The following is a 20,892-nucleotide window of genomic DNA, read 5'->3' as shown; positions in this document are numbered from 1 at the left end:
GATGGCTCCCTGCTCCGTGTTGCACACAGAACTGGAAAGGTTGGAGGGATAGGAACCATCTGGTCACCTTTGTGTTCTTCTCCTTGTTCTGCTGCAGCCATTGAAGAGGGGCATGGTCGGTCACGAGGACAAATCTGCGCCCGAGCATGTAGTAGCGCAATGCTTCCATGGCCCGTTTTACGGCCAGGCACTCTCTCTCCACCACTGCATATTTTTGTTCCCTTGGAAACTTGGAAGGAGTTTCCTACTGAGGTAGAGAATTGGGTGTTCCTCCTCCCTGACCATCTGTGATAGAATGGCCCTCAACCCTACTTCCAATGCACCTGTCTGCAGGATAAATTCCTTGGTGAAATCAGGGGCTATTAGGACAGGCTTACTGCAGAGTGCAGTCCTTAGGTCTGTGAATGCTTCCTCTGCTGCGTCAGACCACCTCACCAGATCAGGTCCACGGGCTTTTACTAGGTCATTCAGGGGGCTTGCCCTTGTGGCAAAGTGGGGGATAAATCGTCGGTAATACCCCACTACACCTAGGAATGTCCGGACTTGTTTCTTGCGACGTGGTCGCGGCCAATTGGATGGCCTCCAACTTGTTCACTTGGGGTTTTACCAGACCTTTTCCCACAGTGTAGCCAAGATATTTGGCCTCCGTAAACCTTACAGCGCACTTGGCAGGGTTTGCTGTAAGGCCAGCTCGCCTGAAGGTATCAAGGACTGCCTCCACCTTCTCTAGGTGACTTTCCCAGTCTGGGGTATGAATGACCACATCATCCAAGTAGGCAGCAGCATAACTGTTATGCGGGCATAATAGCTTATCCATGAGGCGCTGGAAAGTAGCTGGGGCCCTATGTAGTCCAAAAGGGAGGACAATATATTGAAAAAGACCCTCTGGTGTAGAGAACGCAGTCTTTTCCTTTGTGTCTTCTGCAAGGGGAATCTGCCAGTACCCCTTTGTCAAGTCTAGAGTCGTCAAGTAACAGCATTAACCATTACCATCTATGTGAGGTATGGGGTATGCGTCAAACTGGGATACTTCATTTAGTCACCGGAAGTCGTTGCAAAACCTTGTGGTGCCATCAGGTTTGGGCACCAGCACGATTGGGCTGGACCACTGACTGTGGGATTCTTCAATGATCCCCAACTCCAACATTTTTTTTAGTTCTGCTTTTATTTCCTCCCTTTTGGCTGCTGGCACCCGATAGGGCCTCATTGTTATTCTGGCCCCAGGGTTCATAACGATGTGGAGATACGACTCAGTTGTTCGACCCGGTTTTGTCAAGAACACATCTTGGTTCCAGAAGATCCTCTCAGACACCTCATTCTTCTGGTCTGGCATTAAATCAGGAGACACTCTCACCTGTTTGGAAGGCTTGTTTTCCTGGGTTAGGTCTTTTTGGACACTTATGCATGCCTCTTGTGCATGCCAGGGTTTCAGAAGGTTGATGTGATAAATCTGTTCTTGTTTTCGGCGTCCTGGCTGCTGCACCTTGTAGGTTACTTCTCCCACGGGTTCAACCACCTCATAGGGCCCCTGCCATTGGGCCAGAAGCTTGCTTTCTGCCGTGGGTACCAACACCATCACCCGATCCCCTGGTTGGAACTGTCGGACTTTTGCCTGGCAATTGTAATAGGTTCTCTGGGCCTCCTGGGCCTTTTCCAAGTGTTCCCGTACAATAGGGGTGACACGGGCTATCCTGTCTCACATCTGTATTACATGTTCTATTATATTTCTCCCCTCATTGGGTTCCTCTTCCCAGATCTCTTTGGTGATGTCTAGTATGCCACGGGGGTGACGCCTGTATAATAACTCGAAGGGAGACAACCCAGTTGAGGCCTGAGGTACCTCCCGGATAGCAAACATAAGGTAGGGTAGTAGGGCGTCTCAATCCTTCCCGTCCCGACTTACCACCTTCCTTATCGTCGCCTTGAGGGTTCGGTTAAACCTTTCTAACAATCCATCAGTCTGCGGATGATAGACTGAAGTTCTCAGGGTATGTATATGGAGCAGCGTACAGAGGTCCTTCATTAGTTGTGACAAAGTTCCTCCTCTACTTTGGTGGGTCCTGTGATTATTGGCAGATTTGCTCACCTCAGTGATCTCCCCCACAGTCTGGATCAACTCCTCCTGTGTCTGATCAGGAGTGAGGAGGTTTGGGGAGAACCCGGGCCCGCCTTCTACTCCAGGTTCCAGCCCAGGGCCCTATGGATTTGCCGCTGTCTATAGTGCCTCTTGTAACAGCTGTGTGACAGCTACACCTCCCTGGGCTACTTCCCCAAGGCCTCCTCCAAACACCTTCTTTATCCTCACCACAAGACCTTCCTCCTGGTGTCTGATAATGCTTGTACTCCTTAGTCCTCCAGCAGCACAGCCTCTCACTCTCAGCTCCTTGTGCCTCTTGCTCCCAGCTCCTCACACGCACTTCCTCTCCTCTGGCTCCTCCCCATCTGACTGGAGAGAGCTCCTTTTAAAACCAGGTGCCCTGATTAGCTGCCTTGATTGGCTGCAGGTGATCTAATCAGCCTGTCTGCCTTAATTGGTTCTAGCAAGTTCCTGACTACTCTAATGCAGCTCCTGCTCTGGTCACTCAGGGAACAGAAAACTACTCACCCAGTGACCAGTATATTTGACCTCTACCAGACTCTTGCACCCCACTGGCCTGGGTCTGTCACAGCATATTTCTATAAAGTATTATGGGGTGCAACATCATAAACGTCATCTGCAGGAGTCAGGAATCTCATGTGTGATATGAAGAGATTTGTGCCCAGACTATTCATTCCGTACAAGAATCCCATGGTTTTTGAGGTAACTGTGACTCACTACATTCCATATTACCAGTCGTATAAAATCCCCTGGATGTAACATGGCTTGATATTGCAGGTATTGAAGATAAAAAGATTACACTTCCCACTACATTTTTCGTCAACATTTTTGTGGCTCTCAGTTCCCAGAAGATGAACATTTTCCACCAATGAAATTTTCGATTTTACAACACAAAAGTAAAAATGTATCCAGATTATTGTTAGGATATAGATATTCAGGTCTGTCTGCAAAGGCCTATACTTTAGGAATTTAGGTGTATTCTTATCACTTAGCTATTTATAGAGGTATAAAAGAAAGAATCAAAGATCGCTGTCTGTTTAATGGGCTTCTCTTACTGTGACAGCCTAAGGCCTTCAGCTAAGATGTAGTTAGGCAGCCATAATCTGGGAAGTGTATGGTCACATCCTCACATTCCAAACTAGTCACATTGAAATAAGATGCTATTAGGTTATTAGGAAGACAATCCTGTCCTGATATTCCTATCACCTCCAGAGGAAGGGTAGAGCCTAGAAGATGTAAAAGGAAACTTAGTTTGATAGCATCCTGTCTGGCAAGAACTCACTTATGTATAGACACAGCTGGAAAACCCTTATGTCTGTATAGATGTAGTTGTGAAATCCTCACTTCTGTATTGTTTTGTATGTTTATTTGCATGGTCTCTGTCTGGTTCTGTAATTGTTTCTGTCTGCTATATACTTAATTTTGTTGGGTGTAAACCAATGAAGGTGGTGGAATATAATTGGTTAAATAACCATGTTACAATATGTTAGGATTGGTTAGTTAAATTTCAGTAAAATGATTGGTTAAGGAATAGCTAAGCAAAACTCAAGTTTTACTATATAATCTGCAGTCAGTCAGGAAGTGGTGGGAGGGACATGAGAACAGGGACTGCGGATGGGGGAATTAAAATCATGTCTTGCTAAAGGGGAAAATGGGAACAGGAACAGGGACACAGGCAAGGTTCTGTGGTGTCAGAGCTGGGAAGGGAACACTAAGGAAGGAAACTGGAATCATGCTTGCTAGACGTTCACCCCAATAAACATCGAATTGTTTGCGCCTTTGGACTTTGGGTATTGTTGCTCTCTGTTTATGCGAGAAGGACCAGGGAAGTGAGAGGGTGAAGGAATAAGCCCCCTAACAACCATCCTGCCTCTTTAAGGACATGATACAATACTCAAGTGGGGAGCAGAGAGTTAGCTGTCTAGGGTTTTGTGTAAAAGCAATACAGCTCTAGTCTTCAATATCAGAACATACCCATGGACCCCTCTTTGGAACAGAAGAACATAGGCATTGCTGTAGAATATCAGGCCTCTTTCCCATAGTGGTCAGTACGAGATGCTTCACAGGGAGGTGAAAAAAACCCAGCAGAACACCTTACTTCATTTGTACATTACAGTCTGGTGTAAAACCCATTGTGTAGTTGAGAATCAGGCCTACTGGGTTGATAATAGAGGAAGCCCATAGCCAGGAAGAAATTAGACATAACCGATCAAGGGTAACATGGCAAATATTAGGAATGATGAAATGACGAATGAGGTGCTGATGAAATGCAGCTCTCTCATTATTTCACACAGAGTTTGGTGCAATCAACACTTTTCAAACCCAGGCCTATGGGATCAGACGTGAATGTGAATCTTGCCATTCATTTCCTGCTTCTTCCTGTTCCCATGGATATGCCTGCTGGGCGTAACATGGTCTACAGTTTCCATTAAGGTACCTATGACCCCATCACGATCCCCCCAACCCTGTTTTCCCCAACAACCATATGGGCCAGTCAGAGGGCTGGCCAGGAGAGCCATTTGGCCTGGGTCTCAAGCTCAAGGAGGGCCTCAAATTTAGACACTTCTTAACTTTTTGGCATTTTATAAGTTTCGCAATTTGTTTTTATGTGCATTCCTATCGAACCAAAATGTGACACATACTCTCAGCTTAGAGCTGCAAATTTAAGCAGATTAGAGATGTGATTTGGTAAAAGACATAATTTTTTTGTTAACTGATATAGATTTTGTCATATTAAAGAGTTTAAAATGTTCATAAATATTAATAAAAATATATTGGTTCTGATGGCACAAAATTAGACAATGATGAACGTGTTCTCTCAGATCAGCTGATTATATAAACAAACCACTACTAGTGGTTGATGCTTGATCAAGTGCGTGTTGAAAGGTAGAGAATTGTTACATTTTAGTATCTTTGTAGTTTTATGTCTAGTTGACTAAGGAATTGTTTATGTGTGAGAATTCCTCATTATTATCTTCATGTGGTAGCTAAAAGAGGTGACTGGTTGGTTGGCTGAGCCCTCACTTGGTAGCTTGACCATCATCATAGGCTTTCATAGTCTATAGGCCCAGATTCAAGGTGAAAATTTGTGAGGACAATCTTGTACATTGAGTTTTGTGAGGACATGTGTTTGAAATTTTTGGACATTATCGCTCTGTCCGTATCCATGTCTGTGTTTACTATATATATGTCATCCCTTTGTCTTCAACTCAGCCTGTTATATTATACCTTGCATGCTTGAGTTTTGATTCAGTGATAAGGATAATAACCTGTTTGACTGTTTTATTTTGTGTTCTTAATTAGTATTCCTTCTTTTTCAGTCTTTTTAGCATTTTGTATACCATTTGGCATTTGTGTACATGTCTACAGTAGACGATTTCAAGTGTAGATAAACTACTTATTTCCAGCAGAATATTTCAAGTGTGGATAGGCTAAACAATGACCGTATAGATCACTATGAAGAGGAGATTTGAAAGTGGTGCAAGCAAGAGACGGCGAAAACAATTGAGTGAAGCAGCAGCTAAGAGCTCAAAGCTAATTTCATTTCTCAAACCACTGGAAAACACACCTTACACAACAAACAATGCTACATATAATGAAAACTCTGCAACTGCAACAGGTGATATTTCAGTGCCAATATCTGAACACAAGGACAGTAGTCAAGAAGGAAATGTGCCAACAGTAACAGATGCAGCAGAAGATCCTGTGTACGATGAAGAAACTCAACCGCAACGGGAAGATGTAGATCTTATGCAGCAAGAGCAATTCATGAGTACCACAGGTTTCACTGTGACTGACATTGGAATTATTGACAAGAACAGTGCTGCCCAAATGCAAATCTTTTCTTCAAATTAGTTGTTTTGAAATTCCCAGTAACATTCCACGAGATGTAAAAGCAGCAAAGAGTCCTGTGGTACCTTATAGACTAATAGACGTTTTGGAGCATGAGATTTCGTGGGTGGAAGCTCATGCTCCAAAATGTCTGTTAGTCTATAAGGTGCCACAGGACTCTTTGATGCTTTTACAGATCCAGACTAACATGGTTACCCCTCTGATACTTGACATTCCACGAGATGTTGATAATCATGCCTTTCCTACTCATCTGCTGACAAAAACTCTTCCAAATGGTGAGACTTGCACAAGAGACTGGTTATGCTGGAGTATGGAAAAGCAATTGCTGTACTGAGAACCATTCATCATTAACATGTCCAAATTTGAATGCATTCTGATGTCATCTTTGTGGATGAAGCTACTTACAATGCTCCACCAAACTAATCTGATAACTGAACCACACAATACTACACTTGAAGTTGAGAGGAATAACACTGAAAGTCTTATCAATGATATTCAACAGATTTGTGAACAATGGGACGCGATCCAGACTGAGTCCAAATTAGTAGCACAGAATATTGGCATTTCATCTGAGTTCTCCACCAATCGCAACTTACCTACTGAATCCAATACCGAGCAGCATTACAGGGTCCATGTCTTCCTTATCATCCTTGACTCTATTCAATCAGGTCTTACACGTCAATTTGAGTCACTGTGATTAATTTGTACCCTTTTGGGGTATCTTTGGCAGTTCAACAGACTGAGTAATGAAGATCTACTTTCTGTAGCTGAACAATTTCAGCAACAGTATAACAAAGAAATCTCAAAAGATCTCAGTGATGAGGTCATCTTCCGCAAATGAATATACTCCATGAACTTTAAATTGGATTGCAAGCCAAAGGAATTGCTTTAAGAAATACTCAAACTTAGACTCTCTGGGGTGTTTCCAAATATCACAATTGCATTGCATATTTTTATCAATTTGCCTGAATCAGTGGCTTCAGGTGAACGCACCTTCAACAAGTTGACACAGGTAAAGAACTACCACCATTCAACTATGGGACAAGAGCATTTGAATGGGCTTGCCATGCTTAATATCAACTGTGACATTGCACGAAAGCAAGATTTTTCCTCGATAATTAGCGCATTTGCACAGAAAGAGGCTAGACAAGCATTTGTTAAATAAAAAAAATTCAAATTATGTCTCACTCCTTTTTTGGTGCCTTATTTTGTTTTCATGTGTCATCACTTTTTATTTTTATTATGGCTAGGGGCCTCAAAAGCTGCAAGTGGCCCGGGTCTCTCTGGACCTCTGAGAGGGCCTGGGTACAGGTCTGCTGCCCTCGATTCAGACAACAAGAATAACAAACCTTTATTACTCCTGACCCGATAACAAGAAGACTGGGGATCCAGCACCCACCACAAGAGATCATTTGGGCAAACAGTCCCATCATGCTGAGCACGTAGGCAGAGTGGGTGTGCCCATGCAAATGAGGTAGGGTGACCAGACAGTAAATGTGAAAAATCAGGACAGGGGGTGGAGGGTAATAGAAGCCTATATAAGAAAAAGACCCAAAAATCAGGACTGTCCCTATAAAATCAGGACACCTGGTCACCCTAAAATGAGATCAACTTTCCACAGCTCACCACTAGATGTCAGAGAAGAGCTCATTCAGACTCTGCTTAAAAAAGAAAGAATGAGAGACCTAATGAGCTCTTTTGAATCCTTGTTACTCTCTTTGACCTAAAAATATTCTAAGCATAAATACATAAAATTTCTATCATTAATGCCTGGGATTTTCACTCCATTAAAAAAATATTGCACAGAAGATGGCTGGGATAGCATTAATAATGCTAGTTACCTTGTTAGGATGTAACCTCTATGTGAGTAGGGGATGGTCCCACAATAGCCAGGAACTTATCTGGCTTATACACTCCCCCAGTGGAACTGGCTAGAGAAAGAATCTGAGTCCTCGCTCCCACTCCTTTACTCAGAGGCTGCCTGACCTCGAGGGCTCCCCTTCCACTCTCCTGTGTGACAGAGACCTTGTAACCCTGACAAGGCTGGGCCCAGGATTCCGGAGGGGCTTGACCCACAGTCTTGTCATGGACACTTAGGACAGGGGTAGAGTGTCCCCACACCGGGGTGCTCTCTTCACTCCAGATGCTTCTCTGGCCCAGTGATCACTGCATATAGTTCAAAGCAAAAACAATGTATTGAACAGCAACTAAAAAATATATAAAGAAAAAATGAGAAAGGTTAAGAGAACAAGTCACCCCATGCTGTGGGCTGAGGGACACCATGTGATGTTGCACCCTGTAAGCCTTTATGGAAATATGCTTATGGATGTGTATATGACGTAACTGGACTATGTTTTAAGCTACATATGCCATGTAACTTATCTCTGCAAAGGTTATGATCTACTGAATCTATTCATCCTATTTGTATGCATGTGTCAAGTTTGTACTCAAAGTTATGAATACTGGCTGTGTACTTCTTAGATTTTAAGTAGCCTTAGTAAGGCATTTGGTCAGCTTCTTTAGAAAGGAATGTGCAAGTTAAGTGCCCAATCAATAAAAACTTAAGCTGGCAATAGACCTTGATAGACGCCAATCCACATCAGAGCTTTCCTGGCTATATGGCTTGGCCTGTAAAGCTCTGAGTCATGCATAGACATGTGACTTACCCATGTGACTCCAAAACTCCATTTTGTAGCTGTAATTCTGCACAGGTGGAGGAAGTGGTTTAGACCCACAAGGAGAAACTATATAAAGCCTTGGGAGACCCCTCCATTTTGTCTTCAGCTGGCTCAAGAGATAGCCTCTCCACCTCCAAGGGATGCATAAAGAAACTGGAACAAAGGACAGTAACCACAGGGGTGTGAGTGATTGCTGGATCCAGAGCTTGGAGGAGAAGGAGGCTAGTCTGTAAAAGAGGCTTATTGGAACATCTCTGAGGGTGAGATTTTATCTGTATACAGTTTACTGTATTAGGCATAGTCTTGCGTGTTTTATTTTATTTTTCTGGGTAATTCACTTTGTTCTGTCTGTTATCACCTGGAACCACTTAAATCCTACTTTTTATAGTTAATAAAAATCACTTAATTAGCTCAGAGTATATATTAATACCTGGGAGGGTGAGAACAGCTGTGCATATCTCTCTATCAGTGTTATAAAGGGTGAACAATTTATGAGTTTATCCTGTATAAGCATTATATAGGGTAAAATGGATTTATGTGGGGTTTGGACTCCATTGGGAACTGGGCATCTGGGTTTTGGAGACAGGAACACTTCTTAAACTGTTTTCAGTTAAGCCTGAAGTTTGTGGGACAGGGTTCAGACCTGGATCTGTGCTTGCAGCCAGAAAGCCTGTCTGGCTCAAACAGGCAAGATACTGGGGTCCCAAGCTGCCGGGGAAACAACTCAAGGGTAGTCTCAGCACATCAGTTGGCAGTTCCCAGGTGGTCCAATCCATCACAGTCACCCCACCCCATGGGCTGAGGGACACCACACACAGCCGTCTCTGGAGTGTCAGGGCAGTTCACAGTCTGTTCCCCCTGCCCAGTCCCTGGCTGTGCTGCAGGGACGCTGCGGGTCGGACACTTGCTCTGGCGCTTCCCACACGCCCTCAGGCTCCAGGTGGCAGGACCCTTCTTCCTAGTGTTGCAGACACAGCAGTGCCAGAGGCAAGCAACACTGGTTCGTTGCCTAGAGTGCTTAAGCGCCAATAAACACACTAGGGTGGAGAAGCAAACAACCAAATTTATCTGAGCTCAAATAAGGTGCCAGGGAGAAATAACAATCTCAGATCCTGCACCCCTAAAACAAGCAGTTTCTTCCTTTTATATCCCAGTTGTTTACTACAAAACTTTCTTGCTGACTAGCTGATCTTTCACTCCCCTGTACTTTCCCATCCAGCTGCAGTATCCTTTTTCAGTCAATCTTTTGACTTCCCCCTTCCTCCCCCATCTCCGCTGCTGAGACATGTATACAGTATCTTAAAACGTCCCTGAGTGGGCTTTAGCCGAGCTTCAGTGTATTACAGCAGAGAACTGGCTGTTACAACCAAAACTAACTGCTAACACTACATTTTTGCAGCTATTAGTACATTAAGTTACACTAGGTTACACAAAGTGTTTAACATGGAGGAACACTGGTTCATTGAGGCCTACAGCAGGAGGGCTTCATTGACACTTGTGGTTTACCACCACCACCCCCCCAAGTTACCTAGGTTTATGCCAGAGTGACACCAACACCAGCATCAGGCCCCCGTCAGTGTCATGATCCCCATCTTGGCTGGTGGCGTCTCCCTGTGCTGGACCCTCTGCCCAGGGTCCCCCCCACTCACCCAGCTGCTCACCACACCCGGCTCCAGCCCCAGCCCCAGCCCCAGCTCCACTCTGCCCCAGCCTGGCTGCGGCTATGCCTCCAGCTCAGCTCTGCTCTCTGGGCTGCTCCTCTGGCCCCTCAGGCTGCTGCGGCTCCGCTCAGCTCAGCTCTGGCTGCTGCTCTCCCCTTAGCTGGGCCCGCGCTGGCTGAGGCAGCTCCAGCTCACACGGAGGACGGGACCCCGGGCTCCTGACTCCCTCATTGGCCTGCCTGCCTTGTCGATCAGGCTGACCAGCAGCATTAGGCTCTCCCCATTGCCCCTGGGGACTGTCAGTCTCAGGAACCTGATTTTCTTTTGGGCCTTCCCCTTTCTTTTGGTACTGGGAGATGGCCACAAAAACCCTCACTAAGTTTTAGTAAGGGGCCAACAGTGCCCTTAGACCTACTGACAGACACACGGGTTCAGTCCAGCATCACAAGGTGGTGCTTTGGTTTGTAAACCCCAACGAGCCACCAACACTTGCTGATGAATAAACAAAAATAGGTTTTTTTAATCAAAGCACAAACCCCCACCTCCTCCTCTGGTGCAAATCTGCTCAGTTCCACTGACTTCAGTGCATCTAAAGTAAGTTAGGTCAGACAAGGATCTGCACCTAGCATTACTTCTGCACATGAGAACATAGCAGTTGCCAGGCTGGAAGAGAGGAGTGGCCCCTCTAATGCAGTATCCTGTCTCAATGACTGTCACTCACCAGCTACTTCAGAAGAAAGCAGAACAACAAATTAGTCTTTTATGGAGGAAACTTAGGGAGTTTCTTCATAAACCCTTGTCAAGGCTGATTCCCCACTCTGGCACTTCAAGTGCAGAAGGTGGGGGCCCGCAAAGATTCTAAAAATTAATACTGGCCACTCCAGGCTTGTATCAAACTCCCAAGGCTACAGCTTTTCTTTGGGTATGTTCAGGCTACCCGCCGTATCAGTGGGTAGCGATCGATTTCTCGGGGATTGATATATCGCATCTCATCTAGACGTGATATGTCTCATCTAGACGCGATATATCGATCCCTGAAAGCACTCCCATCGACTCCGGAACTCCACCAGTGCGAACAGCGGTAGCGGAGTCGACAGGGGGAGCCGCAGATGTTGATCCCATGCCATGAGGACGAGAGGTAAACCAATCTAAGATACTTGGACTTCAGCTACGCTATTCTCGTAGCTGAAGTTGCGTATCTTAGATCGATCCCCTCCCGGTGTAGACCAGCCCTCTGACTTGGATGGGTAGATGCTGCCACCACCCAAGTGCAAAAACCCCTTAAAGAACCCAGGAAGGCGCACTTGGGAATTTCTTCTGGTGGGGTACCTTCAAGTTGTTTCATACACACACACACACACACACACACGGGAGAAGAGCTGAGAAAGAAAACAAAGGAAATCAGCTGTTGCCACCAGCTAATTAAATAACTGAAAACTGTATGGGCCACCTACATTCCTGGGAGCATTCTACTGACTTCACTGATGCTGCAGTGGGATATTCAGAAGCCTTGAGTGGGAACTGTCCAATGCAGCTCAGGAACAGTGGGATGAGAAATCACTATGACGGGTTTTATTGCTGACTCTACCACTTGCTCCCTGTGTAACCTTCACCTCAATGTGCTTGTCCAGCTCCACATAAACCAGATCTCATAGTGATATTATGCTCGATGATCACAGACTACCTCAAATCAAAGGACTTCAAAGCACTGCAGGCTCATTAAAGTTGTGTGTGCACACAGGGTCCTATTATTTTAATAACAGGTTTTTTTTTGTGGGAATAGATGTCCCCAAATTATGGATTAGGATTCAAGGATTCTAACAATAATTTTTTTGGTGGCCTTTGACAAACCCTTCTCTCTGTCTCTACCTCCCAGAGCTCTTCACTGAGAGCCTGTCCTGAGGAGGGTGGGTTGGGAACTCACTGGCTGACTGCAGAGTCTAAGGCTCCCTGTTTCCCATCCAGACGAGAGCAGGGGAGAGGCCCGGCAACCATGTGCCACAGCCATCTCCACTGACAAGAGCTGCTCATGTGCTGTGCACACTCGCCCCACATATCTCCAGAGGCACTGCCTGGAGCTCCAAGGAGGTTGCAAGGTACAAGATGCCAACCACTGCTGGCAATGCCACTGCAAATACCAATGTGGTGCATCTCGCTGCCTTTGGTAACAGCTACTCAGCAGCAACAGGTGGGGCCTGCCAGGAGGGGCTGCTTCTTTGCACCCCGATAATCCCCGCCCATGCTTTTGAGGCTGATGTAGCTGCAAAAAAAATACGTTGGATTAAATGTTAAGGTTTCTGATGTTAGCTTCTGAATTTGGGGCTGTTTGATTTTCATTCAATAAAGCTTTGCATTTCCCTTTCTTTAGCAAACACTCTTTTACAAAGCTCAAGAGGCAGATACTGAGCACATACAGCTCCATAGACTTCAATGATGTTCTGTGCCTTAAAACTGAGAGAAGGTATTTAATGCTGCTTGGATTAGAAGAAATCCTGGTGGGGTGTATTTTCCACTTTAAATATCATTCTAATTCTGGCTGAAAAGCTTTGTGTGGGAGATGGGTCTTGCAGAATTCCCTAGGTTGGTCGGAATTGCAATTAACCCTGTCTCATCCCACAGCAATGTGACCTTTGAAGAAGTTGTGCTTAACTCTGTCAGTCTTATACTTCTTACTTTCCTTTATTAGTTGAAGTCTCTCACAGGACCCAGTTCTCTTGGCTGCTCATGGGTGGAGTGCAGTACCTGACGTTTCCCATTGGTTTCCTTATATGTTGGATCTGAGCCCCAGGGGGTAGAGGTGCCGAGTATGCACAGAGAGATACATTCCCAACAAGGTTTCTCTAAGCCAGGCTAGATAAAGTGTGTTCCTTCAATTGGAAGCTGATAGAACTGTTCCCTTTCACACTGGTTCAGTACCTACCTTTAAAATATATAGAAAAGGGAAATGCAAAGGTACATGGAATGAAAGTCCAAAAGCCCCAATTTGAAAGGCTGGAATCACAAACTGAGCACTGGAGTGACACCTGAGACCTTAACATGCATTTTTAAAGTGAATCTAAAGTGTTGGAACATCTAATCCCAGTAAAAAGTTATTACTACTTTAGTAATTCATCTTTTTAGCTGTATATAATTTAATTAGTGTTTGTGAAGTGCTTTGAAATGCTTAGATCACAGGAAGACTCAAACAATATACCTTGAAAGTTACAATTGTACCTCTTTGCCATGGAGGTAAAGGGAGGCACATTCAGGTGAAGGTCAGACAGGGAGCGATTAGCAGAGTCAAAATTAAACCCGAATAGTTGGGACTACTCATGCCAAAGCTGTTTCTCCTGAACCCTTCTGGATACAAACATTTTGTTATCAGACATGATACTAACATCTTGTAACATAGTGTAACAGGGATCAACCTAGAGCTCAGCCTGTGGTACGAGGAGTCAGAAGTATCAGACTGTATTTCTGTTTCTGCAATTTTCCCCATGTGACCTTCACCTCAATGTGTCTCTCTTTCTAGGCCTATCAAACAGAGAGAGTCAGGGTGTTAAGACTGGAAGTTCTTAAGCGTCTTCAGGACTCCAGAGTTCAAAGCCCCTCACAAACTCTCACTGGCGTTTCACACAAGCAAAGGGTTGAATTCTTAGAAAATTAATGAATTGTTGTTGGGATTAGATGCCTCTGCACTGAGTCACACAGTCACTTTAAACAAATGGAGGCCAAAGTCTCTCGTGTCATTCCCATAATCAGCTCATGATTTAAGGCCACACAATTTGAGGCTATTTCATTTTCTTTCAAATGTAGTTTTGAATTTGGCATATTTTGAAAACCATACAGGGTAGAAGGACCCAGTCCGGTTGCTATCAGCTTCAACAACCTGTGCATTAGGCAGTGCCCTGACTCCAAAGTGGTGATCACACCCTCACTGGTTCTTTGACCCTTCCAGGGCCAATTCTCCACAATTTCCCTCAGCAGAACCAGGGCCAGCTTTAGCAAGTGCGGGGCCCAATTCGAACAGTTTCGATGGGGCCCCGGCAGGGATGACTTAAAAAAAAAAAACACCTTTCATTTCTTCCATGTATTTACTTTCCATGACTGTATACATAACGAAATTATATATTACATACATTACATCATATTGTATATGGTTCTTTTCTTACTCCCACTTGGGTACTTTCTACCAATATCTCTTGATCTCTTGCCCATATTGACAGAAGTCACCACATTCTAAAAGAATATTAATTATAGATTTTCACTTTCATATTAGGAAAATTTATGTTTCGATAGTTGTATAACTGATTTTATTCAATAATGTTTATTTTATGCCCCCTCCTTCCCCCCAGCACCGCCTGCCTTGCAGAAACAAACCCTCCTTCCTCAGCGCCACCCTGTCGAAACAGCTGTGGGCCAAAGAGGAAGGTTTTTGGGGGGGGGAACGGCACACATAGGCAAAAAGAAGTATGCCATTCTATTCATCCGAAGAAGTGGGCTGTACCCCATGAAAGCTTATGTTGAAATAAATTTTTGTTAGTCTCTAAGGTGCCACAATTACTCCTGTTCTTTTTGCAGATATAGACTAACACGGCTGCTACTCTGAAACCTGGAACACATAGGGTGACCAGATCACAGCAGTAAAATAGGACCCACCCCCTCCCCGCTTAGCCCCACCATCACACCCCTCTTCACCCCCTATTCCCCCACTGACTTGCTGCGTCCTTCCTAGTCAGTTCTCCACTCGCCTCCTTTCACTTTCTCCCTCCCCTGCCAGAAACCCCCATGCCCGCCCCTAGAATCCTTGCTGGCTCACTGCTTGCCTCTTTGCCCACCCGCTTGCCCACCCGCTTGCCCACCCACTCGCCCCCGACTTGCCGCTGCACCGCCCCCCCCCCCGAGTATATAGCCTCATTCAGGGACCCAGGGGTCACTATATTACTGCACACAGCAGTCAATGCAGTTGTAGATAAATCTCTGCATTATGCATTTTTGTATAACTTTTACATGACTTTGTATTGAACCTTGGTAATATGTTATAGCGGGCCCCTAAGGTAGTATATAAGGTAAAAGAAAAATGTCTTTTTGCTAGAAGTAGCATAAGATCTTTACTCCACTTTGTAATCAATTGCCCTATTGAATGAATGAGGTGTGAATGAGGAAGATGTGGAAGGCAGGCGCCTCCAGACAGCTGCAACCCTTGGAGAGGGGCTGGGAGCCAGAACAAGGAGCTTTGCTCAGGGATGAGTGAGATGGAATTTAGGTGCTGGGTGCAGGCTCAGGGCTGGGGCATGGGGTGGGGTGCAGGAAGGATGGAGGGGTGCAGGCTCTGGGAGGGAGTGTGGAAGGGTGGGTGCAGGCTTTGGGACAGAGTTTGGGGGCTGGAGGGGGTGCTGGGGGGAAGGGACTGCCATGTGGCTTCCTTCCTCCCCTGATGCCCCTCACCATAGCCTCAGTGGGGGATGGAGCTGCCCCTTCCCCAGTGTTTGCAGGAGTGGTGCCTGGGGGGAAACCCAGTCAAACTCTGGCTTTACTCTTTTGCTGATGGGTCACTTAAACCCCTTACAAACTCCTTCTCACCTCTCTCAGGGCTGGTCCACACTACGGGGGGAAATCGATCTTAGATACGCAACTTCAGCTACGTGATTACTCACCCGTCCACACCGCGCGGGATCGATGTTCGCGGCTCTCTCTGTCGATTCCGGAACTCTGTTGGGGTTGATGGAGTTCCGGAATCGATATAAGCGCGCTCAGGGATCAATATATCGCGTCTAGATTAGACGTGATATATCAATCCCCGAGCAATCGATTTTAACCCGCCGATACGGCGGGTAGTCTGGATGTGGCCTCACTCCCCTTTTCTACTGGGCTTGTTTGATCTTTTCGGTGGAGCCAGATGAAAACCACAAACTCCAGTGAGAGCAACAGGCTGGAAGACTAGACTGAACCCACCACCCAGCCTAGTCCATCCCAGAGCCCAGGACTGAGGGCAATGTCCCCTCACCCCCAGGCCACCTGCTTCCACTCCTGGCCTCTCCCAGCACTGCCAGTGATTCTGTGTGGCTGCATCAGGTGGGATTTCAAGCGGACCCCCCCAACCTCCCGCTAAATTCACCCCTGTTTTGTGACCATTCTGCACCAAGAGCACCTTCCTTCCCTGCCCTAGAGCTGCTGGAAGCTAGAAAGCTGAGCTGGGCTATTCGCCACCCCACAAAAGCTGGTCTATTTTATTGTTGCAGGGCAAATGAAGGAGCCATAGATTAATGGAAATATTCAGCCCCTGCAGTGGTCTTGCAGCAGGGAAAGCAGAGTTGATGGGAAGGGAACTGGTTTGGATAGGAGCCCCAGTCCCCTTCCTTTGCAAAATAATTTGGAGAGGGAATCAGATCATACCTTGCCTCAGTTTCCCCTTCTGCGATGGGGTGGGGGGGGGGGAGATAAAAGTCTCAGCCTGCCGTGCCATGTTGCAGACCTTTCACATTCTCCTCTCTTGCTGTATTTGATTTCCTCCTCCAAACCTCCCTCTCTCTCTTACCTGGAGTTCACAGCACTAAGTACCGGCTGGGGGCTTTTTTCCTGGGTTACATTACATGATCCCAACTTTAGTTTTGAAACAGACACAGGCAGGCACAAACTCACCCTCAAACAGCAACACCACAAAACCAACCCAATATTACAAACCTATGGGGAATCACAGGGTCACACACTCACCGCTGGGAGCCCCAGCAGCTGCTCAGGTGACTGAGGTCCACTGCAGAGAGTCCTGTCTCCCACCGGACCAGAAGCTCCCTCAGCGTCTCCTCCAGGTGAGTGCTGGGGGGAGGGGAGGGGAAGGAAGGCTGCAAAACACTTGTGCCTTCTCCCCCCTCCCCTTTCCCCCTCCTGACCTGCAACACCCACGCGGCTGCCTCTGCTCAGCCCTCTGCCGGCCAGCATCTCTCGTTGCCTAGCAACAACAGCTGCTGCTTCTGGGAGACGCAGAACTTTGCTTCCAGGAGACAGCGAGCGCGGGGCCCCTTCAGGCGCGGGGCCCGATTCGGGGGAATCGGGCTACTCGGCCTAAAGCCGGCCCTGAGCAGAGCCAACTGGGACCATAGGAGCACCTGTGATCAAAGCCAGTTTCGAAGGCTCTACTACATTTGGAGGGATTTTTTAGTTGGAAAATGAAGGTGCTCTCTTGCTGTAAATTACCAATCAAAGCAAGACACTTCTGCCCTCTTCCCTGGTTATGGAATCCAGCCTTGGAGATATGATTTGCACTTTAAGTAACATTCTGGTTCATGCAGGAATGTTTTCTGCAACATGCCCTATGGCTGGTCAGACTTTTTGTCAAATCTCTTCCCACAGCCATCTCCTCCTTCACCAAGAATGTGTCATTTTAATCTCTCCTGGGTTTCCTGGTGGGCTCAGTCAGCTGCATTGTCTTACAAGACCTCAATTCCTTGGCTGCTCAAGGATGGACAAATGGCTTCTGGTAGAGTAGAGGTTTCAAAACTTAACTCAAAACCTTTCTGTAAAAGAGCACTGCTTCCTTTGACTCTGAGCCATCCCTCTCCTTGACCCATGAGCAAATCTACTCTAGGCAGCCCTTTGAGAAGGCATTGGTGACCCAAGTGGATGTCCAATGTTAGGTCAAGTTTTACTTACCATGTGGTAAGATTCACCCCTTGGCAGATGGCCATCACAAAGGCCCATGTGCTACTTAAGACCCCGTTAAGACCCAATTTGAAATTTTATAATTGTACTAAAGTTGTCTATAGGCACTGTACTAGCCCTCTGCCAAAGGGTGAATTTCAGACTTAAAGTCCTGATAAAATACATACTGGAGGCAATTGAATGATTCCCACTGATTTCAAAGGAAATTGGATCTGACCTGTTGAGAATGGAGGTGGTGAGAATGGAGAAAAATGGATCCCTGCTTCCTAGCACTTTTAGAATGAACTGCCCAATGTCCCTAATCATGACCAGCATGAATTGAAAGGACCAATCTGGATTCCTTTCATGACACTCACTTTTGCTACTGATGCCGTTCACAATCACCTTAACATTCATTCTCATTACAGCCACAATAAAGTCATTGGAATGACACAAGAAATGCAGTTGGCCCGTACAATTTTAAGATGAAAGACAGCTGAAGAGTGCAACGTGCATGTCATGCCCCCTGAAGCTGTGATTAGCCCAATAATCACCAACGCTGACAAAAACAGCTCCATACAAAGGAAGATTATGAAGGCAGTCAAATTTGTTTGGTAACTAATTAGGACCTCCTCCACAAACAGCATCGCAGATCCTCCACTCAGTCCTAGAAACTGTATAAAAGTGCTCACCACTCAGCACTCTTCTAAACACTTCTCCAGACTTCATCTCCTCCGTGAACTGGGTAAGTCCAATTCCACTCAATCTCTTTCTAACAACAGAGATATCACAGTCGGGCCTCTTTTCATTAAAAATGGCATTTTGAATTTATTCGCTGTTATTTTTATCCAGGATCAGGGTGTTCTTCCACAACTATCTTGAGTACTGATTCAGTTGCAGGCACTGGTAGATTCATAATCTGAAGATAAAGGAGGGACTTTAAGAGCAACATATGCAATTCAGAAAAATATTTCCTATTAACTGGAAGAAGAATTAGGGCATTTAAATCTTTTCAGAAACTTATGAAAGTCATTTAGCCATTTTTTACTTTGCTGGATTAGGAAAAAAAATTCTTAGGTTAGTCCAGAAAGGACCAATTCAGTGGTTTTCTACTTTACTCTGAAGCAGCTGTTACTCTTCACTGTTGGAGACACAACAATGGATTAAGCTGACAAATGGTGTGACCTAATCAAGCAATTCCTATGTTTCTGTTTATTCATCAGCAAGTTTTGGTGACTCCCAAGGTTTGGAAAACCAAAGAGTCACACCCTGATACTTGACACAACGTGTTTGCATGCAGACATTAAATCCTCAAAGGAAAGGATGTGTTTACCATGAGCCCAGCCATGTTCTCTTTGAGAAATGTCTAAAATGGACCAAGAATCCCAGGTGTCCAAGACAGAAATAGTTACACTTATTCCAGTTGGTGTTTTTCAGACAAAGTCATTGAGAGGGGCTCAAAGGGGCCAGCTGGGAGGAAAGTTTAGTGCAAGTGGACAAGAGGCATAGAAACAGGAAACAGGAATGCATACATGGCCACACACATAGAGACTAAGTCCAATCCTCCTCTCTCTCTTGGCCCCATGTAGACCTCACTACAATTCTAACCGAGTTTTGAAACGTTTCCTCCACCAGCACTTGTATCTTCTTTTACTCTAGCCCCTGTTGTGTGTTGCAGGTTTACCTCCATCCCAGAAAGATGACTTTCTCCAGCCTGTGGTATCCAGAATGCGGGGTGGCCCGGCCTAGTCCAGTTACTGGCAGCTCCAACGAGCCATGCGTTAGGCAGTGCCCTGACTCTAAAGTGGTGATCAGACCTTCAGCGGTTGTTGTGACCCTCCCTGGACCAATTCTCAGCAATTTCCCTCAGCAGAGTGAAGTGGCAGCCATAGGAGCACCTGTGGTTGGAGCCAGTTTCAGGGGCTCATTTGGTTTGGGGGGATTGTACGGCTATGGAGGCCATTACGGAGCATTGTATGGTTTAGGGAGATTAGGTGGTTACAGGGGCCTTTACAGTTACAGAGGATTATTGGGCCATGGGGGATACTGTGGTTACCTGGGTCTTTACAGTTATGGGGGATTATTGGGCTATGGGGGACACTGCGGTTACCAGTCCTTTATGGTTACGGAGGATTATAGGGATACGGGGATATGGCCGTAGGTATCTTGGTGGATACTGTGGGACATGCTAAACCCATCAGGAACACCCGTGGATGAAGGAAAAATCAGGAAATGAACAGCAAGACACATATTCACCCCTGACATTTTGGGCATGGCTTTCAGATGTGTGGGCAATCAGGGCTCCAGCTGAACTCAGTGGGAGCTGTGTCTGCTCAGCACCTTGGTCTGACAGCCATGCTGCATTTCTAACGTTACGCTTTATGACTCTTTCTGCCAAGGCTTTCCCACCCGTGTGCTGATGCTTTCATTCACATGTGGACTTATTCTGAATTACACGCAGGCTGTTTACACTGACCCTGCAGTGTGAAGGAAACAGGGGCCTTAAGATAGGCATCATTTATATTCATTATTGCCTTACGTCCCTTTGCAAGGGGAAAAAGAGACCTTGCTGTCAAGGAGAATTAGATACCACATGTTTTGTCCTTTCCATCAGTATGTACTGAGTTCATAGACCAAACCGTGAGCAAAGACCCACCCCAGGAAATTGGGCCGTGTCCTTTTCCCTGGGCTCTTGAGTCCAGCAACCCCCAAATCACCCCAAGACTCCAAAATCCAATACCTCAAATGTCCCTAGAGTCCAGCAACCCAAAGATCACCCACAGTCCCAAAAGTCCCGCAACCCAAAAGTCTCTGTCCTGGGTCAGTGCAGCCCCAGAGTTAGAGAGTCTACCTGCAGAGATCCCCCTCCCCCAGCCTAGATAGAAGGGGGCACCTTATGAGGTCCGGGGCCAACTGCCCTGCCTCTCCGTGGGGTTCTGCTTCCGCCTTCACCACGAACTGCTCCACTCTACCAGCCACTCCACTC

At 46.0% G+C, this 20,892-nt stretch overlaps 1 protein-coding gene across 8 annotated transcripts in view; it reads left to right on the top strand.

The window, feature by feature from the left end:
* The window catches only part of LOC127032899 (claw keratin-like), a 196,501-nt gene extending 176,434 nt beyond the window's left edge, over nucleotides 1-20,067 (top strand). For all 8 annotated transcript variants that reach the window (XM_050920530.1, XM_050920539.1, XM_050920505.1 and 5 more), the window contains one exon: nucleotides 19,585-20,067. In XM_050920530.1, the coding sequence (XP_050776487.1) occupies nucleotides 19,606-20,067 (462 nt within the window). In that variant the 5' untranslated portion in view covers nucleotides 19,585-19,605. The remainder of the gene's footprint in view (nucleotides 1-19,584) is intronic.
* Nucleotides 20,068-20,892: the final 825 nt, after the last annotated feature.

Source organism: Gopherus flavomarginatus, chromosome 1 (genome assembly GCF_025201925.1).
Source record: "Gopherus flavomarginatus isolate rGopFla2 chromosome 1, rGopFla2.mat.asm, whole genome shotgun sequence".
Classification (NCBI taxonomy): Eukaryota; Metazoa; Chordata; order Testudines; family Testudinidae; genus Gopherus; species Gopherus flavomarginatus.
Note: the sequence above shows the minus strand (reverse complement) of the source record. Positions and strands in the feature narration are given on the sequence as shown.